Here is a 12,331-nt window from a genome sequence, read left to right on the forward strand (position 1 = left end):
TGACCAAGGAGGTGGATGGGGGCAAGGCAGTGGACGTGGTATATATGGATTTTAGTAAGGCGTTTGATAAGGTTCACCATGGTAGGCTTCTGCAGAAAATGCAGATGTATGGGATTGGGGGTGATCTAGGAAATTGGATCAGGAATTGGCTAGCGGATAGGAAACAGAGGGTGGTGGTTGATAGTAAATATTCATCATGGAGTGCGGTTACAAGTGGTGTACCTCAGGGATCTGTTTTGGGGCCACTGCTGTTTGTAATATTTATTAATGATCTGGATGAGGGTATAGTTGGGTGGATTAGCAAATTTGCTGATGACACCAAAGTCGGTGGTGTGGTAGACAGTGAGGAAGGGTGTCGTAGTTTGCAGGAAGACTTAGACAGGTTGCAAAGTTGGGCCGAGAGGTGGCGGATGGAGTTTAATGCGGAGAAGTGTGAGGTAATTCACTTTGGTAGGAATAACAGATGTGTTGAGTATAGGGCTAACGGGAGGACTTTGAATAGTGTGGAGGAGCAGAGGGATCTAGGTGTATGTGTGCATAGATCCCTGAAAGTTGGGAATCAAGTAGATAAGGTTGTTAAGAAGGCATATGGTGTCTTGGCGTTTATTGGTAGGGGGATTGAATTTAGGAGTCGTAGCGTTATGTTGCAACTGTACACAACTCTGGTGCGGCCGCACTTGGAGTACTGTGTGCAGTTCTGGTCCCCACATTACAGGAAGGATGTGGAGGCTTTGGAGAGGGTGCAGAGGAGGTTTACCAGGATGTTGCCTGGTATGGAGGGGAGATCCTATGAGGAGAGGCTGAGGGATTTGGGATTGTTTTCGCTGGAAAGGCGGCGGCTAAGAGGGGATCTTATTGAAACATACAAGATGATTAGAGGTTTAGATAGGGTGGATAGTGATAGCCTTTTTCCTCTGATGGAGAAATCCAGCACGAGGGGGCATGGCTTTAAATTGAGGGGGGGTAGTTATAGAACCGATGTCAGGGGTAGGTTCTTTACCCAGAGGGTGGTGAGGGATTGGAATGCCCTGCCAGCATCAGTAGTAAATGCGCCTAGTTTGGGGGCGTTTAAGAGATCCGTAGATAGGTTCATGGACGAAAAGAAATTGGTTTAGGTTGGAGGGTCACAGTTTTTTTTTTTAACTGGTCGGTGCAACATCGTGGGCCGAAGGGCCTGTTCTGCGCTGTAATGTTCTATGTTCTATGTTCTATGTATGTACTCTGCTAATTTCCTTAAAGTACACATCTTGGGACACTAAGGGGCAATTAAGCATGGCCAATCCACCTAACCTGCACATAGGATCATAGAATCCCTACAGTGCAGAAGGAGGCCATTTGGCCCATCAAGTCTGCACTGACAACAATCCCACCCAGGCCCTATCCCCGCAACCCCACGCAATCCCCCTGACACCAAGGGGCAATCCCACCCAGACCTGTTCCTTGCAACCCCGCTAATCCCCCTAACCTACGCATCTTAGGACATTAAGGGGCAATTTAGCATTGACCAATCCACCTAACCTACACATCTTTGGAGTATGGGAGAAAATCGGAGCACCCGGAGGAAACCCATGCTGACACGGGGGAGAATGTGCAAACTCCACAGAGATAGTCACCCAAGCCGGGAATTGAACCCGGGTCCCTGGCGCTGTGAGGCAGCGGTGCTAACCACCGTGCAACCGTGCTGCCCATGAATAAACAAATTAGGAGCAGGAATAGGTTACGCGCCCCCCCCCCCCCCCCCCGGACAAGGTCACAGCTGATCTGATTGCAGCCATAACTCCACCTACCCCTGATAACCTTTCACCCTCTATTAATGTCCTTTGCTGGGATTGAGCCTGGAACAAGGCTTGAGACTTTACTTAGTGCCATTATCCAGGTAGCTCTGCAATTCTCTTGACATTTTATTCAGTTGCATGGTTATTTAGTTATTGTGAGCTTGTATGGAAGAGAGAATCATAGAATCATAGAAACCCTACAGTGCAGAAGGAGGCCATTTGCCCCATCGAGTCTGCACCGACAGCAATCCCACCCAGGCCCTATCCCCACTTAGTTACCCTTTCCTTAGTTAGAATCCCTCTAACCTATCTCATCCCGGGTCACTAAGGGTTAATTTAGCATGTCCAATCAACCGAATCCGGACGTCTTTGGACAGAGGGAGGAAACCGGAGCACCCGGAGGAAACCCACACAGACACGGGGAGAATGTGCAAGCTCCACACAGATAGTGACCCGAGTCGGGAATCGAACCCAGGTCCCCGGAGCTGTGAGGCAGCAGTGCTAACCACTGTGCTACCATGCCGCAAAATAATGTGTGTGTGTGTGTGAGAGAGAGAGAGAGAGAGACAATGCTGTTTATGGATGTGCGAGAGAGAGAGAGAGAGAGATACACGCACAGTATAAACGTGTTTGTGTAACTGAGAGTGTGGGTGTGTGAGAGCTATACGGAGGGACTGTTTTTCCATGCAGAAGACCTGGGCACTCGTCTGAATACTGATTACAAATATTGGTTCAGTGAAACCATTCGGAACCGAGGGTTACAAGTAAAAAATAGCTTTTGTTTTTCGACGCGCAAAGGGCCAGGAGATTGAAACCTTATTGCTACATATTTGAAGACCAGAGCCAAAGTTAGACAGATCCCATGATAATGTTGAGATACGGAGAAGATAAAACTCGTCCACTCTCAAGGTAATCAAAAAGTATACTTTTGCCATCTGCTCATAACTCCGTAATTTCTGACGCTACTTATTTATTTTTCTCTTAATTCAGAAAGGCAAGGGAACCTAGGATGAGCTGTAAAATTTTGTCGACCAACCTCTGAACTCCATATGTTTGTCTCTTGTTTGAGGGAGCTGCTCTGAAGGGGATAGTGGGGGGAGGGGAAGAATCAGTGCCATGGGGGGCGGGGGGAGGGGGGGGGGGGCTGGTTTGGGGGAGGCAGGTGCAGTGCTGTACTTCCTCGGAGCTCCATTTGTAGTGATTTTATCGTAATGTTTTAATCATTTTTGTTCGCCTACCATGAGAAAATATGAGTTAGGAACAGGAGTAGGCCATTCAGCCCATTGAGACTGTTCCGTCACTGTTCACTAAGATCATGGCTGCTCTGACTCTGGTCGTAACTGTGCTTTCGGGCAGTTCTGATTGAAGATTGTTCAACTCTTTCGCCTCCATTTTGTTGTGTGGCTCTTGTTTAGCTGGCTCGATCTTCTCTTGTTCTGTTCTTCCTTCACGTTGCAGTCAAATGGCTGCCAGCCATTCGCACCTCATCTAGGCAGATGTGCTGGGCGGGATTTTACGGCCTCGCTTGATCCGAGACCAGAAAATCCCGCCCGAGGTCAACGCACCTTCCCATTGTCCTCCCCTCGCCTGCTCCGATTCCCGTGGTGGAATTCCGGCCACTGTTTTCTTTACGATACCCGTTACCACTCTCTTTGACAAAAGCAAAATATCGCGGATGCTGGAAAACAGAAAATGCTGGAAAATCTCAGCAGGTCTGGCAGCATCTGTGGAGAGAGAATAGAGCCACTGTTTTGAGTCTGGATGACCTTTCGTCAGAGCTCTTTGGTTTTTGTACCAAGTAACCATAACACCCTAAGATATAAGAGCCATTCGGCCCATCGAGTCTGTGCCACCATTCAATCATGGCTGATATGATTCTCAGCCCCATTCTCCTGCCTTCTTCCCGTAACCCCTTGATCCCCTTATTGATCATTTGTCATTTAAAGGGGGGAATTCTCTGGCCATTCATGCTGGCTGGATTCTTCTGTCCCACTGGCGGCTCACTCCCTTCCATGAGATTCGTGGTGAGATGGGAATGAGAAATGCCATTGACAGCGGGGGGGGACCAGATAATCCACCACCAGCGAACAGCGTGCCACCTTCCGCCACTTCCGGCTGGGAGGTCAGAGAATTCCCCCCTTAATCTGTCCTCCCCCCCACTACCCTATCTCCTTTCCTCCTTGTTTTTTCCTCCCCCTCTCCCCATTCCACTTTACTCAAAATCTTTCCTCACTTTTGACGAAGGTGGGGCATCCACCCAGAAGGTTAACTCTTGTTTCTTCTCCACAGATGCTGCCTGATTCGCTGAGTATTTCCAGTGTCTTCCATTTTCTTAAATTTTAGATTTCCAGCAGTTTTTTTGCTGCAGGAAAGGCAATGATAGTTGGTTGTGATGGTAACAGCGTTGCCATTGCAATAGTCAGAAGTCTCACAACACCAGGTTAAAGTCCAACAGGTTTATTTGGAATCACAAGCTTTTGGAGCGCTGCCCCTTCATCAGGTGAGTGGAGAGTTGGGTTCACAAACAGGGCATATATAGACACAGACTCAATTACAAGATAATGGTTGGAATGCGAGTTTTTACAGGTAACCAAGTCTTTACAGGTACAGACAGTGCCAGTGGAGAGAGGGATAATCACAGGTTAAAGAGGTATGAATTGTCTCAAGCCAGGATAGTTAGTAGGATTTTGCAAGCCCAGGCCAAATGGTGGGGGTTACGTGTAGTGTGACATGTACCCAAGATCTCGGTTGAGGCCATCCTCCTGCGAGCGGAACTTGGCTACCAGGATTACCTGTAAAGACTCGCATTCCAAACATTATCTTGCAATTGCGTCTCTGCCTATATATGCCGTGTTTGTGAACCCAACTCTCCACTCAACGGAGGAAGGAGCAGCGCTTCGAAAGCTTGCGATTCCAAATGAACCTGTTGGACTTTAACCTGGTGTTGTGAGACTTCATAGTGTGCCCACCCCAGTCCAACGCCGGCATCTCCACGTCATTGCGATAATCAGTATCGCTTGGCCGCACGGCGTAATGCAATAAGCCTGCCGTTTGTTCGCCTTTAGGAGAAACTTTAGGAACACTTGCAAGCCAGGCTAATTTTATTTGGTCCCTAGTTTGTTGAGAATAAACCCAAGATTTGCTCAGAATGGGTCCAAAACGTTTTGCAATCCACGCCGGACACTGCGGCTGGAATTTTCCGACCCTTCAGTCCGGCGGGATTTTCCCATCCCGCTGCAGTGAACAGAGATTCGACTGGCCGCCAAATTCTCCGACCCAGCAGCGGGAGCGTGGCGCAAACGGCCGGTAGGATCGCGCCCCACGTCACCTTTATTTTTGCCGTTTCCGATTAGCTCTGCCATTTTGTGCTAAAACCTTGGAAGAGGTGAAGATTTAATTTTTTGGCGCTTAGCAAAGGTGTGGGATGTTGGTTACAGGGAAACGAGGGTATTTTTTTCCTCCCCTCTTTTGACTTGGTGCATGTCAAGTGTGTTTGGATGTAGAGTAAAGCTCCCTCTACTCTATCCTCCTTCTGGCATTTTGCGATGGCGCTCGGGGTTATCTGAATGTTATTGCCAACCGTATGTTCGTCAGTGTCAAATTCAGGGTGACTGTATTGTGTAGCCCATGTGCAGTAGGAACTACATTGAGAATGATCAAACTTGTTTCAGATTGGACGCTTATGGCCAGCAGACAGAGCAGATTTTCAACCCGCCCGTCTGTACTGCATTTGAATTGCACCCTGATCCCAGAGGTGAAAGGTCAGTGACTTAAACCCCCTTAAATCATCCAATTTTATCAAATGTGTCATTGCTTTTTCTGCCGCTCACACACCAGGCACCTTCAGCCCTCTCGTGGCGGGAGGGAGGGAGTTTATCTTCGATTTGTTCCTGAAATCCACGATCTGTACACAACCCATAAACAACAGCAATTACTTCATTGAAATAACCCCTCAGAGGCGGCACGGCGGCACAGCGGTTAGCACTGCTGCCTCACAGCGCCAAGGTTCGATTCCCCGCTTGGGTCACTGTCTGTGTGGAGTTTGCACATTCTCCCCGTGTCTGCGTGGGTTTCCTCCGGGTGCTCCGGTTTCTTCCCACAGTCCAAAGATCTGCGGGTTACGTTGATTGGTCATGCTAAAATTGCCCCTTAGTGTCCTGAGATGTGTAGGTTAGAGGGATTAGTGGGTAAATGTGTAGGGATATGGGGGTAGGGCCTGGGTGGGATTGTGGTCGGTGCAGACTCGATGGGCCGAATGGCCTCTTTCTGCACTGTAGGGTTTCTATGATTTCTATGATTTCTAGTGTCAGGGGGACTAGCTGGGGTAAATACATGGGGCTACGGGGATAGTGGCTGGTTGGGACTGTGATCGGGACATACTTGATAGGCCGAATGGCCTCCTTCTGCACTGTAAGGATTCTATGATGGATTCTAGGCTGGGGTCCCTTCACCAGATTCCCTTTATTTACAAACTTATCTCCATCCTAAAGTGCTTCAGGTACAATGTTAGAATGTTAGTAGCCCTGACACTCCTTGATATATATACACAGGTGAGGCTCCCTGATTGGGCAGGCAATCATTGCCTCAATCAGGGAGCTTATACTCTATGAAGCCAACCTCATGGGCCACACTGAGGCCATTACATTAGTACTCTGAATGAAATCTTGTGTATTAAAAAGATGCATAACCACAACATCACAAAACTATCGCACTGATGGATAGTGCTGTGAACCTATTCGTCTTTCCCGGGATGTGGGTGTCGCTGGCTAGGCCTCAACACTTACTGCCCATCCCTAATTGCCCTCGATAAGCTGGTGGCGAGCCTCCCTTTGAACCGTTGCAGTCCCTGTGGTGTAGGTGCACCCACACTGCTGTTAGGGAGGGGGTCCCAGGAGTTTGACCCAGCGACAGTGAAGGAAATATATTGGCCGTTCCAAGTCAGGAGGGTGAGTGACTCGGAGGGGAATTTGCATAGAGAGACATGTGGTAGAGTCAGCCACGGCAGAGATAGATATATGCAAAAAAATTTGAAAACCACCCAAGGTGGAAAAATGTTTCAAAAGGGATCTGATGGAGAGACAGAAAACCTCTTGATGTCTGGCTTCTTGATCTTCGAAACAAATGAAAAGGTCAGATAAATAACCTCACTTGGTCTGCAGAACGAAGCAATGTGGGACACGTGGGAGCAAGTCAGTGTTGGTAACCAACCTTGCTTGGGCAAACGAGAGCTCCAGCACCCCCCACCCCACCACCCGCACCCCCCCTCCCCTCCCCCACCACAAGAAGAAACCTTCACCGTTCCCACTTAGCCATCATCCATCCCATGGGGAGGGGGGGGATCGCAGTGGTATTGTCGCTGCACTACTAACTCAGAGCCTCTGGGTAATGCTCTGGAGACCCAGGTTCGATTCCCACCCCGGCAGATGGTGAAATTTGAATTCGTAGACACACAGAAGCGAGAAGCAGGAGTAGGCCCTTCGAACCTGCTCAGCCATTCATTTTGATCGTCGAATTCAACATCCTGATCCCCTCCTTCCCCCCAGGTCCCTCAATCCCTTTAACCCCAAGAGCTATATCTAATTTCTTCTTGAAATCACACAACGTTTTGGCCTCAACGACATTCTGTGGGAGTGAATTCCACACATTCACCACCCTCTGGGTGAAGAAATTTCTCCTCATCTCAATTCTAAAAGGTTTACCCCCCCCCTTATCCTCAAACTATGACCCTGGTTCTGCACTCCCCCCATCATTGGGAACATTTGTTCTGAATCTACCCTATCCAACCCTGTTCAAATTTTCTAAGTTTCTATGAGATCCACTCTCTGGAATTAAGAATCTACTGATGACCATGAAACAATTGTCGATTGTCGGAAAAACCCATCTGGTTCACTAATACGGTGGCACAGCGGTTAGCACTGCTGCCTCACAGCGCCAGGGACCTGGGTTCGATTCCCGGCTTGGGTCACTGTCTGTGTGGAGCCTGCACATTCTCTCCCCGTGTCTGCGTGGGTTTCCTCCGGGTGCTCCGGTTTCCTCCCACCGTCCAAAAAGACGTGCTGGTCGGTGCATTGGCCGTGCTAAATTCTCCCTCAATGTACCCAAGCAGGCGTCGGAGTGTGGCGGCTAAGGGATTTTCACAGTAACTTCATTGCAGTGTTAATGTAAGCCTACTTGTGACACTAATACATAAACTTTAATGTCCTTTACGGAAAGAAATCTGCTGTCCTTACCTGGCCTGGCCTACATGTGACTCCAGATCCACAGCAATGTGGTTGACTCTTAAATGCCCTCAGGGATGGGCAATAAATGCTGACCCAGCCAGCGACGCCCACATCCCATGAACGGATAAAGAAAATCTGATAAACCAGCAAATCCATCCCGCGACATCCCATGAGCAATGCCACGGGAACAAAACAATGATTGCTGAGAATATGAAAAATTGATAAATGTGGAAATTCAGTAGTTACAGATGGTAATAGGATTCAGATGGATTTTGATGTAGATAGATAAATATCAGTTAAAAATGTTGGTACAGAACGAGGCAGTTTTTAGTTGTGGGTCTGTTAGCAGAGTGCTGGAAGCAGAGAGGATCTGGGTGTGATTATCAATTGTTTATGGAAGATTTACATCCAATGCAAAGCTGTTGTCAACAAAGCTCAGATCAAGCAAAGGATTAAGTCCACACACGCTGACAACACCCAGCCCGACCTCGCCGCCACTCAAGCAACAACTAACTTTTCACACTGCTTGTCCAACATCCAACAGGAAATGAGCACAAAATTGTTCCAACTCAATATTGGGAAGGCTGAAGCCATCAGCCAGAATGTTACGGCCATTCACGCGGGATTTCCCATCCCGCTGCAGTGAATGGAGATTTGGCCGGGTACCAAATTCTCTGACCTCGTGCAGCGGGGGAGAAAGCGTGGCCTGAACGGCTGGGAAAGTCACACCTATTGTCATTGACAATTTTATTTTGAAAGAAAGATGGGAGGCCAGACTGCAATGCTTTGAAATAGCCAAGTCCAAAGGTAGAAACCTAGAGTCACTACAGTGCAGAAGAGGCCAGAAGAGGTCCATCGAGTCTGCACCAACTCTCTGACCGAGTATCTTAACCAGGCTCTCTGCCTCACCCTTTGCCCGTAACCCCGCACATTTCCCATGGCTAATCCATCTAATTCATCAACACAAACTCCATTCCATTGCCACCTACTCCACCTCTCTCGCCAATCACAATCTGAGGTCAAGCCAGGTCATTGTAACCTCCCTGTCGTATTTGACACAGGAATGAGCTTCCTATCACTTATCTGTTCCATCATAATGGCTGTCAACTTCTGCCTGCTTTACACCACCTGTCTCTGCCCTGCCACAGCTCATCACAGCTTTATAGAACCTTAGTTAGGCCGCACTTGAAATATAGTGTGCAATTCTGCTCACCACACTATCAGAAAGTTGTGGAGGCTTTGGGGAGGGTACAGAAAAGATTTACCAGGATGTTCATAGAAACCCTACAGTGCAGAAGGAGGCCATTCGGCCCATCGAGTCCGCACCGACCACAATCCCACCCAGGCCCTACCCCCACATATTTTACCCGCTAATCCCTCTAACCTACACATCCCAGGACGCTAAGGGGCAATTTTTTAACCTGGCCAATCAACCTAACCCACACATCTTTGGACTGTGGGAGGAAACCAGAGCACCCGGAGGAAACCCACGCAGACACGAGGAGAATGTGCAAACTCCACACATGAACTTGATAAGGAGGGCATTAACTATGAGGAGAGATTGGAGAAATTTGGTTTGTTCTCACTGGAACGACAGAGGTTGAGGGGCGACCTGATAGAAGTCTACACGATTATGAGGGGCATGGACAGTGGGGATAGTCAGAAGCTTTTTCCCCGGGTGGAAGAGTCAATTACTAGGGGGCATAGGGTTAAGGTGCGAGAGGCAAGGTTTAAAGGAGATGTACAAGGAAGTTTTTTACGTAGAGGGTGGTGGGTGCCTGGAACTCGCTGCCGGGGAAGGTACTGGAAGCGGATACGACAGTGAGTTTTAAGGGGCGTCTGGACAAATACATGAATAGGATGGGAATAGAGGGATATGGTCCCCGGAAGGTTAGGAGGTTTTAGTTCAGTCGGGCAGCATGGTCGGTGCAGGCTTGGAGGGGCCGAAGGGCCTGTTCCTGTGCTGTAATTTTCTTTGTTCTTTGTTCTTTGTTTGGGTGGCACAGTGGTCAGCACTGCACCCTCACAACGCCAGGGACCTGGGTTCGATTCCCGGCTTGGGTTACTGTCTGTGTGGAGTCTGCACATTCTCCGCGTGTCTGCGTGGGTTTCCTCCGGGTGCTCCGGTTTCCTCCCACAGTCCGAGAGACGTGCTGGTTAGGTTGATTGGCCATGCTAAATTCTCCCTCAGTGTACCCGAACAGGCGCCGGAGTGTGGCGACTAAGGGATTTTCACAGTAACTTCATTGCAGTGTTAATGTAAGCCTACTTGTGACACTAATAAATAAACTTTTAAAAAAAGAACGGAAAGACGCAGATTCCTAAGTTGACCCCTTGGCACCGTTTGCAGTGATGAGTTGGGAAGCAGAAGGCAGGATCAGAGGTGGTTGGGGGTGGGATGGGGGGGAGAGGGTGGGGAAGGGGAATGGAGAGGAATATTCCTGTCAACGCGAGTAGGTAGTTGTAGACTTAGAACCATAGAATCTAGAATCCCTACAGTGCAGAAGGAGGCCATTCGGCCCATTGGGTCTGCACCATCCACAATCCCACCCAGGCCCTATCCCCATAACCCCAGGCATTTACCCTAGCTAGTCCCCCTGACACTAAAGGAGCGATTTAGCATGGCCAATCCACCTAACCAGCACGTCTTTGGGACAGTAGGAGAAAATCGGAGCATCCGGCGGAAACCCATGCAGACAAGGGGAGAATGCGCAGACTCCGCACGGAATCGAACCCGGGTCCCTGGCGCTGTGAGGCAGCAGTGCTAACCACTGTGCCACTGGATCCTCATTGTTCCGCCAATTCCGCTGCCAATTTGTAGAGGAGGTGGAGATGCCGGCATTGGACTGGGGTGGGCACAGTAAGAAGTCTCACAACACCAGGGTCAAAGTCCAACAGGTTTATTTGGAATCATGAGCTTTCAGTGCGCCGCTCCTTCATCAGGTCCTGATGAAGGAGGAGCGCTCAGAAAGCTCGTGATTCCAAATAAAGCTGTCAGACTTTAACCTGGTGTTGTGAGGCTTCTTACAATTTCTAGAGGAATTGCAGGAACAATCCGTCCCCTCCCCGAATATCTCATTCCACACATTGGCACAAAGATCTTCCCATTGTTGGATCCTAAGTAATCAGCTCGTGTTCTGATGGATAAATCTGACCTGTTATTATTGACGTCATTGTATTGTGGGTTGATGGGGATGAAAGTATTGATAGTTAAGGATGTGATTAATGGAGATTTTCTCTGTGTTTCCACCTTGTGCATGGTGATAAGCGAGACTTATCAGTCTAAGCTTGTCAACCCGTTGATCCAGACCTCGATTCAGCTTCAGCTGACTCAGGGACTCGAGTTTTACCAACGGTGACGCAAGCCTTGACCTTGCCTTACCTTTGGGAAGCTCGCAGGTCACCCATGGCCAGTGTAGAATTCCCAGTGAAACTGTTTTGTGTTACCTGAGGAGAGTTGCAGTGAGAGTTGGTAAGAGGTTTGTCTTTCATGATTTACCCTGAAATGACCCTGCCAGATTTCGCGTAAGAGGCATTAGCAAACAGCCAGGAGAAAACGGAGTTATTGATTTGGCTGGCTGACTGCACTTCCTGGTACAGGCAATTGGGATTGAGACACACACTCCAGATTCTCAGAGACAACAGATCACTGGGACATTGTAACAGCTCCACATCATTTTTCCTGTGACGATGACGGTCTTTTGGAGCGATGACGCATTTTAGCCTTGCACGGTTTCCAACAAACCCAGGAAAAGACTATCTTGTCAAACATTATTAACAAAGAGCTTCCATCAATGGTGATAGAAAAGGGAAGCACGGTGGCACAGTGGTTAGCACTGCTGCCTCACAGCGCCAGGGACCTGGGTTCGATTCCCGGCTTGGGTCACTGTCTATGTGGAGTTTGCACGTTCTCCCTGCGTCTGCGTGGGTTTCTTCTGGGTGCTCCGGTTTCTTCCCACAGTCCAAAGATGTGCTGGTTAGGTGCATTGGCCATGCTAAATTGCCCCCTTAGTGTCCCGGGTTAGAGGGATTAGTGGGGTAAATACGTGGGATTACGGGGATAGGGCCTGGGTGGGATTGTGGTCGGTGCAGACTCGATGGGTCGAATGGCCTCCTTCTGCACTGTAGGGATTCTATTCTATGATGAGAGTAATGGGAACAATGGGGTGGCCTGGTGGCACAGTGGTTGGCACTGCTGCCTCACAGCGCCAAGGACCAGGTTCAGTCCCGGCCTTCGGTCACTGTGTGTGAAGTCTGCACGTTCTCCGTGTCTGCATGGGTTTCCTCCGGGTGCTCTGGTTTCCTCCCACACTTCAAAGGTGTGTGGGTTAGGTT

At 49.1% G+C, this 12,331-nt stretch overlaps 1 protein-coding gene across 7 annotated transcripts in view; it reads left to right on the plus strand.

Annotated features, from left to right (window-relative positions):
- The window catches only part of samd11 (sterile alpha motif domain containing 11), a 328,960-nt gene that overhangs the window by 142,092 nt on the left and 174,537 nt on the right, over positions 1-12,331 (plus strand). For 6 of the 7 annotated variants that reach the window (XM_078238728.1, XM_078238729.1, XM_078238730.1 and 3 more), the window contains exon 4: positions 5,447-5,536. The exons of the other annotated variant lie outside the window; for it this stretch is intronic. In XM_078238728.1, coding sequence (XP_078094854.1) covers positions 5,447-5,536 — 90 coding nt within the window. The remainder of the gene's footprint in view (positions 1-5,446; positions 5,537-12,331) is intronic. 7 annotated transcript variants of the gene reach the window in all.

The sequence above is a fragment of the Mustelus asterias genome, chromosome 22, assembly GCF_964213995.1.
Source record: "Mustelus asterias chromosome 22, sMusAst1.hap1.1, whole genome shotgun sequence".
Taxonomy (NCBI): domain Eukaryota; kingdom Metazoa; phylum Chordata; class Chondrichthyes; order Carcharhiniformes; family Triakidae; genus Mustelus; species Mustelus asterias.